Raw genomic sequence first — 23,338 nt, 5'->3', positions numbered from 1 at the left:
AAGGAGACAAGAGCAGAATAGTAACTACCTAAAAATTGAAGGAAACTGAACAAAAATAATTAAGGCTACTGCAATGAACCTCATGGCCAATAATGCTGCTGGTGAGCAGAGAACAGGCTGTAAGCAAGTGAAGACAAAACCCCAGCATTTTAACCCAGCAAAGTTAAAAAATAAACAGAAGGAATTATAATTTGATTGATAATCTCTTGAGCACAGACAAGAAATTAGGAAAATAAAAGGTTCTATATGTGAAGATCAGCTAAAAGACTCTGTAGTTTCCTAATGACTTCTGTTTCCACAGCTATCAAAATAAGTAAAACTCTACTGAGATAAATTTCATCATCTCAAAATTGTCTTCCATTTTTTATTGTCTTATAAACTTCAAGGTTTACAAAAATTAAGGCAATTTTGAACACCTTCTCAATTACATAATAATCTATTGAAGCAATGAGTAATTCATATTCTGGGTTTAATTTTTTTTCTACATAAAACCCACACCTTTTGCACAGAAGCAAAGTACCAAATCAAGTACTTTGATCGAGTACACAAATTCCCGCATGGTATTTTCATTTAGTGGTTTCAGCAAGAGCAGATCAAAGCTCTGATAAAGTGTCACTATGGAACAGATGAACAAACTAGACTTTCAAATCCCTGTCCTCTACCACCTTTACAATGCATATCCAGCTTTTTCAACCTCTGATCCACATCCAGTTTTCTCTTTCTCTTCATTGTGGGCTTCAGTGCTACCCCTCAGACATCTTCTACTCCCTGAACTGTGACCAGCTCCACCCATCATGCATATGCTTTACTCACTTTATCAGCCCCACCACCTTGGCATTCTACCTCAAGACATGTAAGCAGGAAGTCACAATTGTTTCCTCTGCAGCACAGAGGAATCCACAATATTGGAAGTTGGGACAAAGAACAGAAGCAGGTCATACTGACTGACTGATGCTGTAATTAATTAGTCACCTGATTGTCAGAAAATGTCTTCAGATCAGAAGCAACTGCTGGTTTGAAATGTTTACCAGAGGAGGAAGAATATGCCTGACTATACCAAGGTAACATGTATCAAATGCTGCACAGTGGTATGTATAGAACCATTTGGGAAAATCTGTTGTAGATGTAATGGAATTTGTTTCATGGTATTATTAAGCAAGAAAAAGGAAGGAAAGGAAGAAAAGGAAGAAAAATGAACTCCATATTACCCGTAAGATTCAAGCAAAGCAGCAGACAAAGCCTGTGGGGTTAATATACCAACCAACAACCCACTTCAAGGCACAATATGGGCTGCCACCAAAATACTGGAACAGTGGCTGGAAAGCTGCATAATAGAAAAGGATCTGGAGGTGCTGATTGACAGAAGCTGAACATGGGCTGGCAATGTGCTGACAGGTGGCCAAGAAGGCCAATGGCACCCTGGCCTGGATCAGCAATGTTGTGGCCAGCCAGACCAGGGCAGGGATTGTCCCCCTGTGCTGGGCACTGATGAGACTGCTCCTGTGACATGAAAACTGCCAGTTTTGGGCTCCTCATGACAAGAGGACATTTTGATGCTGGAAGTGTCTAGGGAAAGGAAATGAAGCTAATGAAGGGTGAGGAGCACAAGTGCTGTGAGGAGCAGCTGAGGGAGCTGGGGGTGTTTATCCTGGAGAAAAGGAGGCTCAGGGGAGACCTTATCACTCTCTACAGCTGCCTGAACAACTGGCTGTGGCCAACTGAGCCTTGGTCTCTTCTCCCAAGCAACCAGTGACAGGATGAGAGGACATGGCCTCAAGCTGTTCCAGGGAATGTTCAGATTTGGGAAATGTTCTTCTCAGAAAGGGTTGTCAAGCTTTGAAACAGGCTGTCCAGAGAAATTATTGAGTCACCATCCCTAGATGTATTAAACCTGCACAATATGCAGATACAGCACTTATGGACATGGTTTAGTGGTGGACTTGCCAGTGTTGGGTTAACAGTTGCACTCAGTAACCTTACAGACTTTCCCAACCTAAAAGATTTTATGATTCTACTCACTGGAGTAGTTTTCACTGTCTTCTATACACTTCAGTCACAGGGAACCAATGCTTTAATAGTATTTGTTACCTACCTAGGACATTGAACTTTGCAAAGAAGGACGGAGACTTCAGATTTAGCAGGGGTAGAAGAACTGCAATCAGGTAAAATGGTACTGTTTTTGATTTGTCCCACCATTCCTCAAAGAGTTCAAAACCTGTTCTGTTGCCAGAAGAGAACATCACAGTCGTGTTCTGTGGTGGGTGATCACTAGCAGCACTTGGACAAATGACTGGAACAAAGGAAAACAAAAACATCCTCAGATGAAAAGGGTTTTATTTGCACAGAATACTCAGAGTCAAGAGCCCGCAACTGCTGGTGTGTTTTACCTACTGAGGACTGCTCAAGTGCCGTGTTCAGTATCTCAGTTCCTAACTTGTTTGTTTTTTTAATCAGGAATTCATTGCTAAGATTCCACTGCTAGGCACCTTGCACTCTAATCTGACAGAGGTACAGTTCTCCCACTTGACCACAACAAAGATGATAATTTATCTGAAGCCCAAGTTGTGACACAGGATCATCCTTCAAAGTCACATACCTATAACGAGGCCTGTTCAGTGCCCATGTGCACCTGCTGGAATCAAGTCACAGTAATGCTCCCCTGCATCTGGCTGCATATTTAGCACCCTAATCTGTCCCTGCACACTTCAGTAAGATCATATCAACCAAAATTCAAGTGCACTGAAGAGCCTAAATTACTGGTAAATTGCTCTAAAAACAAACTAAGGATTATAAGAAAGGTACTGTAACAACTGGCAGGTTGAAAACCCACACACTGAACAAAAACACTTTTGTCATCTTTGTGCCATGACAGGGGTAAGTACATCACTGCCAGACAACACAACACAACAAATTTAAGATGTGCTCCAGTAACAGTGCTAAGAGGTAATGTCATACTCCTCTTACATGGAGGTTGATCAATGGCAGCACCTGAACAAGTGAAAATCAATCAAAAAAATCAACCAAAAAGACCCTCTGAGAAACACATGCCTATGAAGCTCTGTGTTGAAATATAAAATTTACTGTTCTCATAATGTCTTATTTAAAATCTTGGCATCCCACAACAGTTGATAGCCACTATCCTACATTGTCTCCATTTCTGTTCTGTCAAAAAAGGCAAACGCATAAAAAACATTCTCACAAATTTCTTCCTTAAAAGAGGATTGTTTCACAAACCTTGAAAAACACTTTTATTCTTACTGATCTCCTTGGTATCCCTGGATGTCCTGTCAAGAGTCACTTGAACATCTGACAGCCCTTAATTCTGTGTAGCAGCTGGTTTAAATCTAGTTGGTGGAGGATAGTGTGGAATATTGTCTACTTTGCCTCCAAGTTATACCCCCTGCTGCATAAGCATGGGAGAGAACAGCAGAAGCAGGAGAGAGCACAAATTGGTGCCTAGCTGGTAAGGACTGTTAGAGGAGCAGGATTCAACACTAGCTCAAACACAAATCAACTGGTTTTCAGAACTATTTCTCAACTCCTTTGCCTGACTCCAACATCTGTTCTCCAGACACAGCTGCAGCTAGTGTTACACACAGCTGTCCAGCTGGTAGTGATATGTTTCCCCATTCCTCATGCACTCAGGATAGAGAAAGCTTTCTGCTTCCTAAGAATGCAGTACGGATTCAGTCACTGTGACAGAGGCAGAAAAGATTCAGGGGTTGACAACGCCTGCCTTGCTTTGCTCTTGCCTTCATTCTCCATTATTCTGCCTACTTAAGAACTTGGAATAGACCTATGTTCATACTTGACTGCAGTTTCTTCCCTTAGTTGTGCAAATGTCACACTCTCCAAAAGCATAAGCAGAGGTGCAAGTAGCCTGACACATTTCTTTTTTGCACTCAGAATTAAAAAAACTGTTCTTACATAAGTTTTTTTAATAATAATCTTGCTGCACAACTTTTGAGTAGTAAAGTTGCCCCAGTCCAGATTTTAAACAGTAAACAGAACTAAGGCGCCTCAAATTTAGGGTGTGAAAGTTAAAATTCCTTAAGGCAATTCCTCATTGCGCAACTACTGTTAAAAAGTTAACAGTAACGCTTTTAAGGAGGATGTATCTGGGCATACAGAAACTTGTAACTGGCTCTTTAATACTTATTCTCACCTCCACTTTTTAAACTTATTTTTTACTTCCCCAGTTATTCAGATCTCCAAGTGTCTGGTTATTTGTGGAAGTACAAATCCCAGATAGAAACTTGCAGTTTTTTAAGAAACACATAGTTACAACTTATGATACATAATTTACAACTGGCATGTGGTTAGGCATTGAAGCATAATGATTTACCTTTAAACCCCCACCCAAAACTGGTAACACAATACTATAAGTGCTTCTTACCTTTGTTACTTCCATTGGTGCCAGGAACAATATCTGTTATATTAATGTCATGAACAAAGTCTGCAAAGAAGAAAATCTCATTATCAATGTCCCATATCTGCTATTAGGCTTTCATCTGTTAACTTGACTGAAATTAAGTAAGAAAATATTTTGGAAAATTGTATCAGAGGAACAACACAGCAGCTTTCATTCCTTCAAGACCCAAGTGGAAGTTTTCTAATTACTGTAGAAATGTTTTAAAGTAGCTCTACACTCTATTACTTTCTTCTCAGAAGCCCTGTCCATTTATAAATTTCCAAAGACTCCCCAGTCCCAGGATTCCTGTTCCACAAGCACACCTCCACTTCTCCCAGCTACTCAATAGTGTTGAACAGCAAGACAGTGAGGGGATGCATCTTAAATCCAGCCTCTTTTGGGACACAAAAAAAAGGGTATGCAAACATACCCCTAGTCCAGACAGTGTTATACAGAAAAAGCTTCCCTTAATAATTTTCTAATATTTTCTTTTTCAGAAGAGGCTCTGTGGGATGCTTTTTCCATGTTTCCATGGGAAACCCTGGGAAAAGGTTAAAGCCTCACTGTCGTACAGGCATCGCTAGTAGTATTTTATTTCCAGGACACTCCTGTGCTACTTTGCTGGTATACCACACCAGTTATTTCCAAGTTTTGGCAGCCTCACCTCTATAAGGGTATTGGACAGCAATTTCATTGTATTTATGCATTATGTGTATAGATACACACAGAAAATGCTCCATCAGCCTTGGAAACTGCATCAGTGTGTCACTGGTTAGATTTTGCTTCTGTCACTGGTTAAGTTTTGTTTCTGTTGCACGTGGGCATGTTATGCACAGAAAATCAAGTGGGGCAGTTGGCTTCAGATTTTTTCAATGCAATTAACAGCAGCTTGTTTCTCATAGAGAAAGCAAAAGGTCTTGTGGCAAGAAAACTGCTTCCTCTTTATTTTGATTTATGACACCCTGAATCACAAATAAGTTTCTCATACTTACTTCTACTAGTTCAGAGTATACAAAAATCAAAAAACTTAACTAAAATCATAATTTTGTGTTCTTAATTTAAAAAAAAGTACTTAGTGAGAAGCAATTAAAATTAATAGCTCTTACAGAATTAAAGCACTTTCAAATTTGTTATAGATGTCAACTTCTGTTTCTTCTGTATTTAAAAAGCAGTTTAGGACTAGCAATTTAATTTGTGGATGTGGTTTTTCCTATTAAACAGAAACTGAACAAGACCATGCAACACCATGTTAAAGACATGATATTGCACTCAGCTAACAATTCTTGCATTTTTTCTGTACTACAGATTTCTACACCATCTTCCCGCAGAAAATAAATTTTTCCCCACCTAAACTGTATGTGCAGATGTTTTTGTATTAGAATTAAAGAAAATATAAGCTGCTGCTGAATACTTAGAGCACTTACTGAATTCCTGCTTAGAATACTTAGAAACACATGGTTGGAAGATGCCACTGTGTCAAACCTACATAATATTATGCATTTTATTACCTAGTAATTAAGTATGAAAGTTAGGATAAGAAGCCAGTGATTGTCACCTTAGACCAAACAACTTAAATAAGAACTCCAAAGAAACAGAGGTAAGGGATAAAGTAACATGCCAGTCCCACGGAAAAGCAGGACTTTTTCCTACAAAAATCTTCTCACCATTTAAAATTTTATTTATGCCATCTATAATAATAATAACAATGCCATTTATTAGAATTGGCATTATTTAATTTAGAATAATTTAAGATTAAAGTGGTAAACTTTTAAAAAAAAACCCCAAGTCTAAAATGAAATGCCTGTAACAACATATAAATTAGGTCAGCTATAAAATTCATCAGTAACTAACCAACATAGTAAAGTACGTCCTATAGGGATGATGGGAATTCTAATGAAACACTGTTTAACAGGCTTAACAGCCTGTGCTGTTATTTGCCTCAGAAATAACCTTCAAAACAGAATATTTTAAGTCTTAGCCAACCTAGTCAATGCTATGAGTCAGATTTTCAAAGCTCTCAATTCAATCACCAATTCCCACAAATCTACATTCATTACACACACAAATGCTTGTGTGCCTGCGCAGGCACCAGGGTATAAAAACCCAATGTGTTTTATTTTGTAGCAATGCCACACTAAGAATCATTTTTACTGCAATAGAGTTCATTGCTTCCTCACAGATGCTTGCAAAAACTTCCTATATGGCAATCCCATGCAAACAAAGGGGGAGTGAAAATAGAGTGGAAACAAGCAGCCAGGTTTAGGTTGTTTAAACTATACCAAGAAAACTACACTCTGAGAGAGAAATTGAAAAAGTAGCTTTGACAACGCAGAGGACTTTGCCCATACCACCACACACAGTTACTTACTCTCAATTGATTTTTCATACAATGTAGCAGGAAAATCAAGATTACGTAAAGTGGACAATCCTTTTTCAGTATAAGGCAGTCTTGATCTTTACAAAGGATTGCTGTAAAACTTATACAAAAATGTATACTTACTGTATATAAATTTCCCCGTGTTGAACAGAAAGTTGGACATAAGTACCCAATAAACAACCATGGCTCCAACAAGTGATACCATTGAAAATAAGAGGCTTGACCATTGACCAAAGGATCCAAAGTAATATTTGCAAACGTCTGGGAATTCCCAGTTTGAGGTATCTGTTAAAGCTGAAAAAGACACAAAACTCAAAATATATCTAAACAAAATGCTACATTAGAGTCAATAGAACTATTCAGGACAAAATGTGGTTTTTTTCAAGAATACTCTGACACACATTCACAGTGCTTTCAAGGACTAAGAAAATTGCCAGTAACTTTAAAATATAGCACTCATTAAGTGTTTGAATGAAGAAGCCTAAAGTAGACACTTTTATTGTGGCCATACTACTATTTTGAATATTTTCAGAAGCACTGAAATAAGACATGGCAAAAATGCCACCATGCATTTACAGCTAAAGCCTTTTGCAGAAGTTATGGAAAAGCAGACCAGGTCATGAACTATTCATCAACCTATTCCTCTGCCCTGAAATGAATTCAGTACCAAACTGACAAAGGTCTTAATGGCCTTTATTTGAGCAAGTGAGATGTTAGTTTGTGCACAAAAGCACCAACCAAAGAAGAGCCCCAAGGTGAGTTTTGAACAATAGAAGTACATTCTAATTAGAGCTGCTGTCAGTGACTGCTTCAGCTGCTGATAGTACTGAGAGGGCTTTCAACACAGAATAAGCAGAAACATTAGGGTAATACAGGCACACAACACAAAGGGGTACAGCTACACCCCATGCTGCTCCACTGTGCAAGTTGATCAGACGTGTAGAGAACTGGACAGCGCTTATTGAGAAAAGATGCCTCTACCTCCCTAAGTTCCCAAAAACTTAGTAAGTGAACATTTGAAATACTGCTTGAGAAGAGATTGTGTTTGGCTATAGTACCTAGGTCCCAAGAAACTGAAGAAATATCTAATAAGGGAAGACAGTCATTTAGCACACAGAGCTTAGACACAGACTACAAAAATAGAGATATTCAAAGAACAGCTTTTATTTGCAGGTCAGGTTTAACATATAGTAAAAGACACATACAAACAGAATCTAATACATATTGGTATTTCACACTTAAAGTACTTGCACGATGAAGCTTTGGATTTCTTACGTATCATTTGCCGTGATTTCACAACTCTGTAACAGCAATAAAGAGTCAAAATGCCCATCAGTAAGATGAGAATAATTCCAGAAGTGAAGCCTGCCTGTTAAGAGGGAGAAATACAGTTCATTTTATTTGTGAGTATACTACAAAAAAAGAGTAAGCCATGTTGCTGAAACATTTTCATATGGATACATTTTTCATAGTTTACCTGTTTTATTCCCCATGGGATGCTTAATATGGATGTACCCATCATGGTATTCCATATCATAAATCTAGGAAGAAAAAATCCAGTGAATATTTTAAGAACCAGTCTTACTTCACACTCTCATCTTAGTTAACAACAGTTATGTTGTTAATGTAGAACATTCAATAATCATGCATTTTCTGGCTATTATAGGGCAAGGTGTTTAACATACATTGTCACTAGACTGGAGTTTTTACCATAGCCATCTGTGCAACTGTCAACTTTAAAAGCAGTTCCTAATGGACTGTACACGTAGATTTCATCAGGAGCTGGGAGGACATGGTCAGGAGCAATCTAACAAATGGATAAAAAACAGGATTTATTAGTAACATCAAGGTAACTGATTGTCTTAAACACAGCAAGTCAACTACTGTAAGTCATGGGAAACTACAATAAAAAAAAAAAAAGAAAGAAAAAGAAATAGAAGGTTGTACTATGCTAATTCTCTTCCTAGGGGGAAAATACCAACAAACAGTTGATAGAATTTCTAGCTAGATAGCGAGAAAAATGCATTTTTCTTCTGCAAAATGTGTGTAAGCACACTATGAACAGATCATGCTAGCTCAACAGTTCAGTTATTGCAGCTAGCCACTGCTTTAATCTTATGGGTGGGAGAAATCTGGGCAGCCTGGATCACTGTTATAAAATTAATGCTGTTTGTATATTTTCTTTTAATGGTGAAGGCATTGCACAAGAAGTAAATAACAGCCTGCGATAAAACAAAACCTTTGGAAGGCACTCAGCTACCACATACTTGATTCAAAGCAAACTGCAGAACAATTCTCCCCCAACCTTTAGTCCTGCTGCTTATATAAATCCAGGCTGTGTAAGACCCAACATGCCAGAGGCCACCCACTTAATGAGGCCCTGTCTTTGCCTTACCAATGCCCTGTCTGCAGGGGATGTGAGCCTGCTATAGTAATGAATCCGCTTATTCATTGCTGAAGCTTCATCAGTGACTCTTTGCATGTCATCATTCACACTGACTATGTTTGTGGGCTCCACGTGAAATGGTCTAAAGGAGGGGAAAAAAAAGGGAAGAAAGGAAAACCCTTAAAACCATGGAACACAAGATACAACTCAGAGAGCAACTCAGCAATATTCAGGATGGTTTTGTCATTCATTGACACAAGGCAAATGACAAAATATCCATTAATGCCATTGAGGGAAGTTGCCATCTCTGAAAGAACTGTGAGTTTAGACCCATATTAAAATGGCCTCCAGCCCAGATCCTGTGGAGCAACTTAACATCAGACCTAATATCCAGCTGTTAGTTTTCAACAATGAATCACACAGAAAAATACATGTTAATGAGCTTGGGCAAGCTTATTAGTGCTTATAACTGGCATTGCCAGAACTGGTGATGAGGAACAGAGGTAGAAACAGAAAGCGTTGAGAATGCAGAAGCAGAAAGCACAGAAAGAGGAATGAGTGGTGGCAGTGACAACCACGTATGAAAAGATTAGGAACTACTAATCTATCTGAAAACACTATATAGAATTCTGTGGGGAAGGAACCAAGCCCAAATAAGTCCATGTGGTCATATATATTTTGAAGTCAAGGCAACAGGGAATGGACTATGTCTCCTTTCCTCTACTCCACCTGAGTTAGACTGCAGGCATGTTCACAGCTGCTGAAGGAAAAAACAGGAACACCACATGCCCCTCATTTCCTCTGCACACACAGAGGTACAGAGCAAGCACAGTGAAAGCTGCTCCTAAAGCTACACCACAATACACCCTCATGCAAGGAGCACTACCAGACAAATGTGTCCAAATCATGATATTGCTGAGATTTTTTTTTCTAACTCAAGTATAATTTACTTCCATATTATGCTCTTGCTTAAAAATAACATTGACTCCTAGCACTGAGAAGCTAATTTCTCAAACGAGACAGAGGACACTGCTGTCCTCTAAGCCTTAATACATCAGCTTTTTTTTTCTTTCAGCAGTAATTTAATTTCTAGAACTACCACAATGGCTTTCTGATCTTCCTCTTCCAGGCTGATGTTTAAATCACTCATAAACCCATAGAAGCAGAGAACACAACAAACTTGCAACTACTAACAACAGAAACTAGGTCAGCAATAAAGCCATGCCATTTATTCTGTAATATGAGCAAAATCTATTTGAATTTACTGTTTTTCAATACCCATTTCTGTATCAGACTACAAAGGAACTTGGGCAACCCCTCCAACCCCAGCTCTCAATAACATCCATACAAAACTTCCCATTCTTTTTCCCAATGAATCATTTACTCATTTGTACTATGACATCACATGTTATCTGTAAGGAAGATAAGAAATACAGTTCTTTGCTCTGTCTTTGTAAGATAGGAAGATAGGTTCCTAATCCTGTGTGCTTAAGGGGAGACAGTAGGTGGGAGTATCTATGAAAAGTAAGAAAATCTGACTCACAAAAGGCAGAAATAGAGAATACAAACTTCCATCTCCACAAATTCATTCTTTCTTTTATCTTAATTAATTCTTACATATTCCTTCATCATGGAAAAAAAGGCTTAGATTTGCTAAGTTGTCTCCTACTTACTGAAATGAACACTTTAAAATTTTTAAAACATTCTCAATTGACTCTTCTTCCTATGATTATGACATAATGGGGAAAATACATGTTTTATGTGTGCGCTTTTGTGGTGTTCTTATAAACAATTTAGAAAGATACCTCAATTTAACAGAAATAAATTTTAAGCAATAGCTTTACTACTCAAAGCATAGGCACATGTGGCTAACTCACTCCACATGTAGGTAATATACCAAAATACTCATGGACTTTCAGTTCCAAAGGACTTTACTCATTTTAGCTTAAAATTTATTAGGTTGAGCAAATCATTGGACACAGCTAAAAAATATTTCATTAGAAGACCTGTATAATAAAGACAGTAGTCATGAAAACATGAAAAGTAACTTGTATAAACTTGTTTAAATGCTGCCGCACCTCTAGTCAGCTCGCTGCTGTTTTCTTTTTGGATTGCTGACATGCACTATATTTAGAACACTTAAGTGTTTTGCTAATTATACAGCAACTGCATAGTGTGAAGACCTTCCTCTCCTTCCTCATCTCCATTTAATATTATTAGTATATCCCCATGAACTTCCACTGCAACTGTGGAAAGGTTACAGTGAGACAAAGTCCACATTTTGGTTAAAAGTGAGTAGGCAGATCTGTGACAAAGATTTCTTTCAAAATGGTGTTCAACAATTCCTAGCACAGATGTTAAAGAAAATTCTTCCAGAGTATAAGACAGTCAGAGATTATTTTCTAAAGCAATGCAGGTGAAATCCAAGGATGATTTTAAAATTAAAGTAACAGAAAACATGAATACAACATCCTATTTTGTGGGGAAAGCCGTGTTGTCAATGACCAAACAAATATAAAGAAAATAAATTATGCGTAGTACAAACCTATCTGTAGGTAAGAAATTGTTTAAAGAATGACATTTCATCTTCTTCAGTATTATGAACAGAATCTGGATTAAACAAGCAACTTACGGGCTAGCACAAAACAAAATGGTATGATCCAGAATCTAACCTATGGGTGAGGAGAATAAAATTAAACAATTCCTATGAAATTGTATGTACCTATTTCTCCTGCTTCCTGACTAGAGGGGTTTATTGTTGCCAGTACTTTGGCTACTTCCCCTCTTGATCCCTGCTACTGTGCATCTGTTGAGAATGAAAATTATGTAGAGCACCACTTCATTTGATTTCTTCCAGGGTACCACTGCATCACTAGCCCTGCTGAGCAAGTGACTGCTAAAACATACTGACCACCAATCAATTTTATGTTATTTGCAGATCTCTCTGGAAACATCAATCAGACTTAGAATCTGTGTGAGCAGGCTGGGAGGCCTGCTACTTACCTACCCTGACCTCCACTAGGAGAGGGTAGCATCCTGTTCAGGATGAAGGTCACGGTATTGCTCCCAGCAATACCCATACTAAAGAATGGTTGTAGGCCATACTCAAATGGGAGTCTGAGAAGCTCTCGCAGGGACTCAAAGAAGTTCTCAAAGACTGAGATTTTCAAAGCCCAAAGCAGGTAGGATATAATTTGGGATATATTTTTTATTTTTATATTTTTTACATTTAGGGACCTTATGTCTAGCAGGCAAGTATCAGCAAGTATTAGCAAGCATATACAAGTATTAGCAGCTACAACACATTCCTGTAAAAAAGTCTGATTTAAACAAGCAATTATAGCCTATCTCTCACATGGCAAAATGCTTATGAAAAGAATGTTGGACAATGTGATCTGGGGGAAGGGGAGAGATTACACGACTGTGATTATGATGTGAAACAATACACTGAAATAAACTATAACAGCCCTTGAATTTCATACACACTAAAAGACACAATTACAATTACTGTTTCAGCAGCTAGCCAGAAAAACAGTGCTCTTTTACGAGGGCAAACACCAGTAAAACAGAGCTGTTTTCCACAGGACCATGAGAATGGACAACTTGCAGGACCTCATGCAGGAGGTCCACATCTTCCATACATTACACCTGGCAGGTGTATTTTTCAGAAAACATTCCCAGAAAACCCACAGCTACACTCATCTTCTCTTGCTCTCACAAAGGGACAGTTAATTCTCTAGAGCTGGTGCAGGAAAAGAAAGAAGAGTGCTTCTGTCAAAACTTCCTCACATTTTTAACTTCAGTAGCAATTTTGTAAGCAAGAAAATGAAAAGAGATGCTCATGATTAACATTGCTCCCTTGTGATAAGCAAAGTTCAAGTGCTGGATTTGGAGGGCTAGAGGGAACAGCATAACAAGAACGCTAGTCAGCTATGTAAAATTTTGTAAAAGGGTACTACATTCATCTTATGTAATTATCAGCAATGTACTACATCTTGTAGGGCAATGAAGGAGTAATACTAACACATACCTCAAGAACTTTCAGACTAAATAATGCTACTTTTCAAGTACCTTTGCTGAAGGATTTTTAAACATCAAACAACTGGTTCTTGAGATCTGATCAAAAACATGGTAAGTATTCAGCTATTACAGTATAATAGAATTTTTTGTACCATTATGTCTTTTAGCTCTACATGACAGTATTAATGACTTTAGACAAGCTTTAATTTTTAAACAAATATGGAAAACCATCTTTACAGGATGCTTTACAATTTCTTTCCCCCAAACAGACCACAAGGAGCCACTTTAGCTTACTGCAGAGTTTTTTTTGACACCCCACATCAATCATTTACTTTTTAGGGATGCAATAAGATTGTTACAGAGAAATAAAGCTACAAAGTTTGTACAGCTTTATTGCCTTACTGAGTTACCAAATTATTGTAGGAATGCTGCAAATGGCACAAGACAAACTAAGGAAAAAAACTGATTCACTGTATGGGAAACTAAGGAAAGGAGAAGTAATAAGAATAGGTAGCTATTTCATAATTGGCAACTACATATCTGGATAGGAACACCAGGCACTGGAACAGGCTCTCTAGGGAACTGGCCATGGTACCAAGCTTGTCAGAGTTCAAGAAGCATTTGGACAACAGTCTCAGGTATATGATCTGGTTCTTGGGGGTGTCCTGTGAAAGGCCAGGAGTGGGATATGAGGATCCATGTGGGCCTTTTCCAACTCAGGATCCTCTGTGATTACAGATATCTGTGTGCTTCTCTTAAGGAAATCTGTAACAAAGAATTCCACAAGTGACTTGGTTTTTACTTTCTAAGCTGTCTGAATTTACTGAAATATTAAAACAGTGTGCTTACAGTTATTTTGTAAGATCTTAATTCTCTTTGCAACACACTTTTCCTAAATTTTTCTGCATTTATATCACCATTATAGTAATTATAGCATGAGAAACACAAGTTTCTTAAAATGTTAGATGCAGAAACTAAAATAACCTTTTGAAGCATAATGCCATGGCTTGCACATTTTAACAAATTAGGAATCATAAGCTTTACCACACCACACTTCAATCACAATTCCTCTTCCCTGTAACAGACAAAAGCTATTTTACTCGTCACTTACCAAGAAATATGAAGGTTCTTAATTAAGCTCAGAATTCTTTCCAATTAATAGAAGTAATACTAGGAATTCACAAAAATGTTGGCAAAATAGAAAAACAGAGAAAATCAGGGAAAGCAAGCAATGGTGTAAAATGATCACGTTGGTGTGCAGTGGTAAAGGCATAATGAATGCAGAAATGATAGATTTGCCCAGGTTGCCGACCTTCTCCTACATTAAAAGAACTTCAAAAAAAAAGGGAATAAACCACTTTTGCATTAAAAAGGCTTCTCTGCCACCTACAGACACCGTTTAATTTACAGCTGTTTAATTTCATTTACTGATGTCTCCTACATTCCGGATAACCTGTGGGATTTCAAAAGCGAATAGGAAAAAAGGCAGAATGCTTGATCCCTCTTTAGCAGGAGGCATTGTCAAGTTTTTCATATGCAAAAGAACCAGCACAAAACATCAATTGCTTCTTTGAAGGTTCAAGTATTCCTGACTGACAACTGCAGTATCTGTTGAGAATTAACAGATTTAAAAAGCAGTTTGAAGAAAACAAGAAACACCCTCTTTTCCATACAATAATCACCAATAAGCCAATGCAGGAATGATATTCTAGTTTTTAAAGGGAGCTACAAAATGGGAAAAATACACTGAATACGGTGAAGAAAGAAGAGCAATAACATTCTCTTTAAAAGGATTAAAAGTGGCTTTATATTTCCCTCAAACTCACAAAACAATACTACACAAAGTAATTTACAACACTAAAAAACAATTAGCTTATTGTTCTTATGTAAACACTGAAAAGCATTCCTTTCAAAAATCCCAAATCTTCCAAGCTGTTAAGAAAACCAGATAACTATGCAAATTCCTCAAATGTCAAACAACCCCCAACAGAAGTATAGAACAGCACTAAGAGAGACAAACGGTAATTACTACAAATCACACACAACACTTGAAGAGCTATCTCAATCAAAGCAAAGCTACAAAGCATTCACTTGAGATCTAGTTTCTGAATACCAAGTTAAAAAACAGGAACAAAGTAAGAGCAAAAACACACTGCATTGTACTGCTGCATTTTCGCTACTGAATACTTTAATGCCTAACAATTCTCATTCCCAGGAGCCACTATTCCTGAAGGTTTAATGAAGAAGCCCTTCAAACTGTCCACTTCCTCTGACCACGACTGACACAGACTCCAATGGTCTCTTCTTCCTTATTTCTTCTTTTAAAGTGTGGGGGCTGGCTGTTCTAGTACAGAAGTGAACTTCAAGCTTGTTTGACCCATCTATTATTTCCAGGCCTTTCTGATATCCCAGGCCTCCTGCCCTTTATCCTTGTGTCTCTGCATACCTGGAAGGCAAAAAGGCTAGGTCGTGGAAAATGGGAGAAAGAATTCAAGAGAGGAGCAATAAGGACATTTAGGCAGATCTGCAGAACTGGAGGCTGTGAATGTGGGCAGACAATCCCAGTACACACTTCTGCTTTTAGTAAGGGAACTAAATGCCACAGGCTATGACCTTTTATGAAGTTGAGTCTCCAGACTTGAGAAATCACAGGGAAAAAACCCAACCACACAATATGGAAACAATACCTAACCTCACTTGGAAAAGTGAGTCTTAGCATTTAGGTGTTTCAAAAAACCTCTCTTATTACTACTGCATCATCACAACACCTGAAACCCACTGCTCCTCAAACAGAACACATACTTCCTCCAAAACAATTTATGTTTGATTTGCTCCCGAAAATCATACATACAAATTAGCAGTCTTCTTATGACAGGAAGGGATCGGATATTCCACAAAAAGAGAAAGATTTAATTTATGTTCATTCACAGTTGCCTTTGCCACCTGCAAGTACTCTACCGTTTCCTCGCCTTTATAAACATAATTCTGTATGCTCCTAGACCCGTGCTCCCTTTGCTCCCCTGGATTCACTTAGACCCTTATCCTCCTTCCTTTACTTGCAGAGAAGATATGTTCATAGGCTCTCACAGCTTTTCAAAGCTGGAGGCCAACAGCATCAAAGCACTATCCTCAAGAACTTTTTTTTCGCTGAAGCAGCCGCTGACAACAGGATTTTGTATGCAACAGTGCCATCTTCAGTTCTTTCAGGAAAACTGCTTTACTGAAATATGATGGATGCAAATAGGAAAAAATTAACCATAAATTGGTCCAAGAGGTGCTACAGTGCTATTCCTTCACCTAAAAATGGAAAGCTGATGCCTTCAGCTAGTATTAGGAGGGCAGGTCCCATTCTGATCTCAGTTTTGGTTCTACAACCAGCCCACAAAAAATCTTAACTGCAGCACAGGAAGTCCTTCATTCCAAACCCCTTTGTTAAACTCTTAAGAAAACATGTAAAATAACAATTTAGCTAGAGTTACTATTTTTGAAGGCACAGCAATAATGCTGGACTGACTGACACATTTTTCACATTTGCTCACTCTCAGAAAGCACTACACTGTTTTTCTTAAAAGGCAGTAAAGGTCACTCAGCTCACTTGGTACTAGCAAATAATGTATTTTTCCAGCATCACCTGCAGAATGCATACAGCACCATCTACACATACTGACAGCAACATCGGGCAAACTTTCTTGCATAGTCTCAACATTTCAGCTAGCCATTCTAAATTAAAAAAATCATGCTCCACTATGCACATATATGCTGTTCCATGTTTGAAGAGCACTTTAAAAGCCTCACAATGAGTTCTTAATGGAGAACTCTCTCTGAAATGATGGTAATAGAAAAACCTTATCCTTATAAAAAAAAACATAGTAAGAACATCTGTTCACCCATTGCTTGGAAATAAAATACTGTCATATAGTGACAAAGTAGGAACTGTTTGCACAGAGATCCTGGCTTCCAAACTTTAATCTTCTGTCTTTGTAGGATTCTTTTGTCAAAAACAAAGATTAAACAACTCTTTGCCTCACAGTAATTCTGTAGGTTCATCTTTCCTCATACCTTTTGCACTTATAGTCTTCTGGATTAAACTGTATATTCATGATTCCATAATTGCTTTCATCACCTCCCACAGGAACCAAGATAGGTTTGGTATCCTCTTCCATATTTGGTGAATATGTCTCCTTTTAGATTCTGTCAGTTACTCTAGCCTGAAAAAAGGAAAAAAAGAAATGAATCCACTGAGTTAAGCAAAACTATGTCCCTGCTATGAATTTAACACTGGTGGAGTCCCATGATTTCATAAGCTCCTGGGCTGAAAATCACCAGTAAATAACTTCAACGTGCCACTTGAGAATTCTCATTCCATAATGCAAACATCATGAGGTATGTACAGTGGGGACAGTATTTTTTTAAAACACTCTATCCAGCCCTTAATCTCTTTTAGCACCACAACAAGGCAGTATGAATTAAATATAAATTTCTGAAGGAGCTGTATTTCTAATGTGTAATGGCACTGCTGAGAACAATCTGTCAGTTATAAGAGCCTACTGATTCACTAAATTACTTCAAACTTTGCAGCAGACACATTTGCAGTTTATTCCAGTTCCAGTACATTTCCCATAATAAGAATCAGATTATTGCAGTCTCCTGTGTCCAGGTCTTTCGAATAAAAGGTAATAAATGGTTTAATAATGCATTAATAACAACTATTATATGCATTTAAACCACTCCTGGCAAGAGAGTGGGGAGCAGATCACTTTTAAACTAATGGATTTCTACTCAGATTGAATTACAGGCCTCACATGGAACTTTCTGTGGTCTTTGTGCAGCTCAACAAACATAATGAGCTTAACAGCTCTCATTTCTGCTATCTCCTGAAGAATTCCTCAGGTAGGACTCCTTCAAACAAAAACGTCAAAAGCTAGGACACTTTCAAACAACAATGGTAGAAGTATCTGTTCTTCCATCTTTCAGAATGCTTTAAAATGTTAGGCTGATGGAAAGACAGATGATAACCAGAGCTGGCACAAGACAAGGAGGGGTAGTGCTGGCTGTTTGAAACCCAGAATGGCAATGGAAAAAGATAGAAAGAATAAGGTGTGTATGATCCTTCTGCATCCTCACAGAAATACACCATAAAGGCCCAATCTCGGAAATCACACCAACCCAAGTTAAGCAGACACAGTTCTATCCCTTCCTAGACGCATACTGTCAATCGTCTTCCATTACCTTATCCTGCTAATACCCCTGGCAAAAAAAAACCAAAACAAAACAAAGAATCTGAAGGAGAGGATGAAAAACGAAAATTATCGGTTTTCAACCATATCTACTCTCCTGGGTTGAAAAAACTGCTGCAGGATGCATGGGAAAACACTGATGTACATTGTGGCAGGAACTGCAGAAGCATTAAGATTGGCTCAACCTGCCAAGGAAGTGCTTTTTAGAAGACAGACACAGGTAATAGCTCTCCGCTCTCAAGGGGAGGAGATCACTAAAGGACCCAGTTTATGAAAATTGTGCTGAAATTTCAAGTCCTGCTTTGACAGCTCAATGGTGTTTATGCAATCTCATACTGAACTGGACAAGGAGGAGTGACACAGATGAAAATTAGCCATTCCTTCTTTTCCTTTCAACCCACATCAGTGTGGAGTTTGGGGGCTGTAATCTCTACACTTGTATGCCTGTGCAAGGGAGGGGATAGTGCCATAGAAGCCATTTCATCTTGCAGTGCTAACAGATTCCTCCAGATTCCCCGTAGTTTCAACATTCGCAACAAGAGATTCAAACAGTTACTAAGTTTAAAGGCATGATTTTGAGTTTAAAGAAATTATTGTATCTTGGTCATTTTAGCTCTTTGAGAGGATACAATATGCAAGTGGTAATAATCAAGGCAGTCTTAAGATACTTACTTGCACCAGCTGACAGCATACTTTCTCCTACACTTAGTTTTTCCTGTTACACTCCCTAAAGCTTTATTCCTCTATCTTTTTCAGACGCTTTCCATGGGATCCTCTTATCACCCCTAACTTACTTTCTCTCTTTTGCCACTCCAGCCTTTTAAAAAACATCAGTTTTGATTCTTTACCCTGAAGTCCTTCTTATCCACAATACTGCTTCTGGCTCCTTGGCCCCAGCTAAGCATGCTATCATCCTTCTCAGCTCCTCTGCTAATGCTTAGCAAATGGATTTCTGCTCCTCATGGTTTTTTTTTTATTTTCTGTCCCTCCTATACATTGTCAAAATTTGTTTTCCCAACCCACCTTTACTAAGCACTACTTACAAAGAGTTCACACCAATATTTTTACTTCTTTTCATGTGACATGGTGTTCCTCTCCAAACTCTCTTTATAGATACCCTTTTACACACTTCTTTTCTACTGCCTCCTCTTATTTTTCTGCAGCTCTAGTCTTTCTGCTTTCTCCCTACTGATGCCCTTCCAGATAAAATTTACCCTGGTTCCCATGAGCTTCCTGCAACAGCTAAATAATTCTGAAACAAAAACACAGGCCCTGGAGATTTCACACACTGCTACAGGCATCCACCCAGTCTGCTGCCACTCCAATTAAGATATGTTATTACCTTATTCTATTCTATTCTATTCTATTCTATTCTATTCTATTCTATTCTCAACTGAACATCCTGTGTTCATTTTATGAACAGACAAACCTAGGTGTCAAACATGATCCTCCTCACTTTTTCTGCATTTTGCATCTCTCTTGAGAATTTAAATCACACTTCATATCTAGCCATAAAATTGCAGATAAAAATTTTAATTCCTAATGTCTGAACTGAAAATTGAAATAAATTCAAATCCTGAATAGTCAGTGGTTTTAGCCAGAATCTTCCACAAGACCACAGTATAGATATCCCTTCCTTCCACAGACCATGGTTTGTGAGACAGATTAGGCAGATATCAAATGCACATGCCTTCCTTAAAGCCTGTTAATACTTGTGCTTTACGAGTCAGCCTCATAAACGCTGACAACAGTGATCACCAGTTTGATTTTTTCTGCACTACTGCTGTAGAGAAAGAACGCAGATTTTATAGTAATCTGTGAAGAAAAATAATTCTTCCCAAATATATCATGCACTAAATTTGGCTTGACAGCATGACTTGAGGCTTGTGGAGCTGGTGGTCACTTGACTCATTATGGTCAATTAGAAGCTGGGTCTGCAAAGACAGCTTATTTTTTAAGTACCTATTGTTGATAACAATTGAGTTCATGACCAGCAAGCTTATGACCAGCAAACTGGCTACTCTACAAATAGATGCAGCTATGACACATGTGAAGATTGGAGCTGGAGCCAGTACAGTTTAAAGGACAACAGTAAGCAGAAAAGCAAAATGAAGAATCAACCAGGTTAATCTCTCCTTTATCTATGCCTACAGAACATTCTGTTGTTCTGCAAACTGAAGCATTACCATCAGAAGGGCAGGAAAAGGACACAGGCGGGTCAGAATTTAATAATCCAGGTTTCCTGTTGCTGGTCATAAACTGTGAAGCAACATCTAAGTCTATGCAAGTTATTTTTCCCCAGTCTCATTCTGGGCTACACTCCACATGACCTTTAGATGGTAATCTGGACCTTTAATCCTCACTGGCTCAGCCCTATGAGCTTCTGCTTTCCATGTCTTCAGGTTCTCTCAACCTGGTTTCAAAGTCTAAAATCACGAAGAAGTGAAGACAAGGATATGGCAGATTTAGAAACCTCACTGTAGCCTGTGATCTAATAATGTTAGCACTGGATAGCAAAACCGTATTAGCTGGCTTCCACTGTGAATTTAACAACAGGAGTTTATTGTATCTTGGAGAAATTATTGTATCTTGGTCATTTTAGCTCTTTGAGAGGATACAATATGCAAGTGGTAATAATCAAGGCAGTCTTAAGAGACTTACTTGTGAGTTTTACATGTGTGTGACGAAATTTTAAGATGAGACAGATCATTCAGAGTTACAGCCCAGGCCATGCAAGAGAGCTAGCAAACAGGTTTACTCTGGCAGGAACAAAACTGTGTTCAGTTAGTCAATCATCTCAACCATCACATAAGCATGGACTGTGCTTAGCTGGTATTTATCAGAGAACCACCCACAGTGGGCAGGAGGAGAAAGGCTGAAAGGATAGCAACTCCCACAGCCTCCACCATGCTACCATGGTGCTGTACAAACAGCAGCTGAAGCACTGAGAGCTATTTATACTTCATTTATTATTAAAAGTTATTATTTCTAAAAAGCACCTCACACTCATGGTTTAAATACCAGAATCTGCTAATCAAAGTATTTAGTTCAAACACAGAAATTATTTTTTTAAAGTGCCACTCGGAGTAATCTGGTCTTCTCTTAAATTCTGAACAGGATACAGTTCAAGGCATAATACTCAAGCAAGCTGCAGGCTATGCACATATGAGAAATAAGCAGTCTACACTGAAAGAGGAGAACTTCAACACAGGACAGCACAGTTCCTCAGTTCCGGGAGCGAATCCTCAGTCAGAAGGGACTGAAGAATGCTACGTCAGTCATGAAAGTAGAAGCATATATTAAGAGCTCCTTAAAACGGGGAGAGCTCCTTAATAAGGTGCCGCCTCTTGTGGCACCTTATAGACACCTCAGCTTGTCCATACTCTCCTGCAACTGAAACGGTTAAAGACGATTAAAACTGTATAAGCAACGTAAGTCAGCAAGTTTTTGAGGAAAAAAAAGACTTTTGAATACACAAGCTGAACCTCTGCTGAGCTTTAATGCAGCTCTGACTGAACGAACAGGTACATGGTCAATGCCAAATGATAAATCTAAGTAAAATTAAAAAGAACCAGCATGTTCAACTAGATTTGTCTTCGACGGATAAAGTTCGTGTATTTATATATTTGTGGGCACTGCAGATAAATACTTAGAGAAACGAAACACTATCACCTTAGGCTAACTTACATTTCAAACACAATTTTTGTTTTTAACTTAACGGGTTCTCACCCAGGCCCGTGAAAAACGATGTAAACACTCCCCTGCTTCACGGACCTCCCGAAAATCTCCCATGATGTTCCTTTACCTCCGCCCCCGCTCTGAGGATCTGCCCGCGTTCCCCAGAACACGGCGTGGCCGGTCGGTGCCCTGAGGCTGGTCAGTGCCTGCGGCCGGCGCGGCTCCTCCCGGCCCCTCCGCCCCGCAGGTCGTGCCCCCGAGCCGGGCGGGCGGCGGGGGACACGAAGGTGGGGACCCGGCGGAGGACACGGAGGGGGACCCGGCGGCGCCGCCTCCCCGCGCTCCGGAGCCGCCTCACGTCCCGAGATCCCAAAGGGCCGCTCCCGCCGAGCTGCCCCGTCCGGGCGCCGCCGCCGCCGTCCCGCCTGACGCGGCTCGGCCCCGGCAGCGCGGCGCTCCCGCCGCGGCCACAGGAAGCGCAGCGGCGGCTCCGGAGCGTGCCGGGGCTCCGGGCGTGCCGGGCCGCGTAGTTCCTGCAGCGGCTGCGCCGGGGAAGCCGCCCAGGCGCTGCGGAGCGCAGGACTACGATTCCCAGGAAGCGGCGGGGCGGTGTAGCCGGGCCGCCAGGCGAGGGCCTCACCGTACGGACGAGCGTGAGCCGAGTGCCGGGAAGAAAAGATTTGCACTTGCTGGTGTTGGCTGATGAGATGCCGCTAATAATAAACAAACACCACCAAAAAGGAAAAAACAAAACAAAACAACACCAAACCCCTCCCCACACACTCATTTGCTTGCATGCTTTTGCGGTCAGTATAGTGACAAAATCCATACATGACCCTTGCCAAAACAAACTGTGCTGGTCTTCACGTGACTGGCTACGGAGTGATCTATCCAGGGCGCCCTGACCTGCTCAGAGAAGTGTTTCAGAGTGAGCAGAGCACACTAAGCAGACTGAACATGGACAGCATGCCCAGTAACACATTTTAGAAATTCAGTATTTTTAATCCTGGGTTGGTTAGGTTTGTTTTCTTTTTTTGTTTTGTTTTGTTTTTGTTTTTGTTTGTTTGTTTTGGTTTCTTTCTTTCTTTCTTTCTTTCTTTCTTTCTTTCTTTCTTTCTTTCTTTCTTTCTTTCTTTCTTTCTTTCTTTCTTTCTTTCTTTCTTTCTTTCTTTCTTTCTTTCTTCCTTTCTTCCTTTCTTCCTTTCTTTCATTTGGTATTACTTAAATCA

General features: G+C 39.3%; 1 protein-coding gene across 4 annotated transcripts in view; it reads right to left on the bottom strand.

Moving 5' to 3' along the window:
• Window positions 1–22,534, bottom strand: part of SLC38A9 (solute carrier family 38 member 9) — a 46,328-nt gene extending 23,794 nt beyond the window's left edge. For 2 of the 4 annotated variants that reach the window (XM_066568841.1, XM_066568843.1), the window contains exons 1-9: window positions 22,237–22,534; window positions 17,254–17,402; window positions 9,184–9,316; window positions 8,474–8,595; window positions 8,266–8,329; window positions 8,064–8,157; window positions 6,912–7,082; window positions 4,397–4,456; window positions 2,093–2,290 (exon numbers count right to left, since the gene is read on the bottom strand). In XM_066568841.1, coding sequence (XP_066424938.1) covers window positions 2,093–2,290; window positions 4,397–4,456; window positions 6,912–7,082; window positions 8,064–8,157; window positions 8,266–8,329; window positions 8,474–8,595; window positions 9,184–9,316; window positions 17,254–17,357 — 946 coding nt within the window. In that variant the 5' untranslated portion in view covers window positions 17,358–17,402; window positions 22,237–22,534. Of the gene's footprint in view, window positions 1–2,092; window positions 2,291–4,396; window positions 4,457–6,911; window positions 7,083–8,063; window positions 8,158–8,265; window positions 8,330–8,473; window positions 8,596–9,183; window positions 9,317–17,253; window positions 17,403–22,160 lie in introns of those variants that run through there. The other 2 variants (XM_066568842.1, XM_066568844.1) reach the window with 2 other exon arrangements.
• Between the last annotated feature and the right edge of the window lie 804 nt (window positions 22,535–23,338).

Source organism: Molothrus aeneus, chromosome Z (genome assembly GCF_037042795.1).
Source record: "Molothrus aeneus isolate 106 chromosome Z, BPBGC_Maene_1.0, whole genome shotgun sequence".
In the NCBI taxonomy this organism is placed as follows: domain Eukaryota; kingdom Metazoa; phylum Chordata; class Aves; order Passeriformes; family Icteridae; genus Molothrus; species Molothrus aeneus.
The sequence above is the reverse complement of the archived record's forward strand: the minus strand, read 5'-3'. Positions and strand labels throughout refer to the sequence as shown.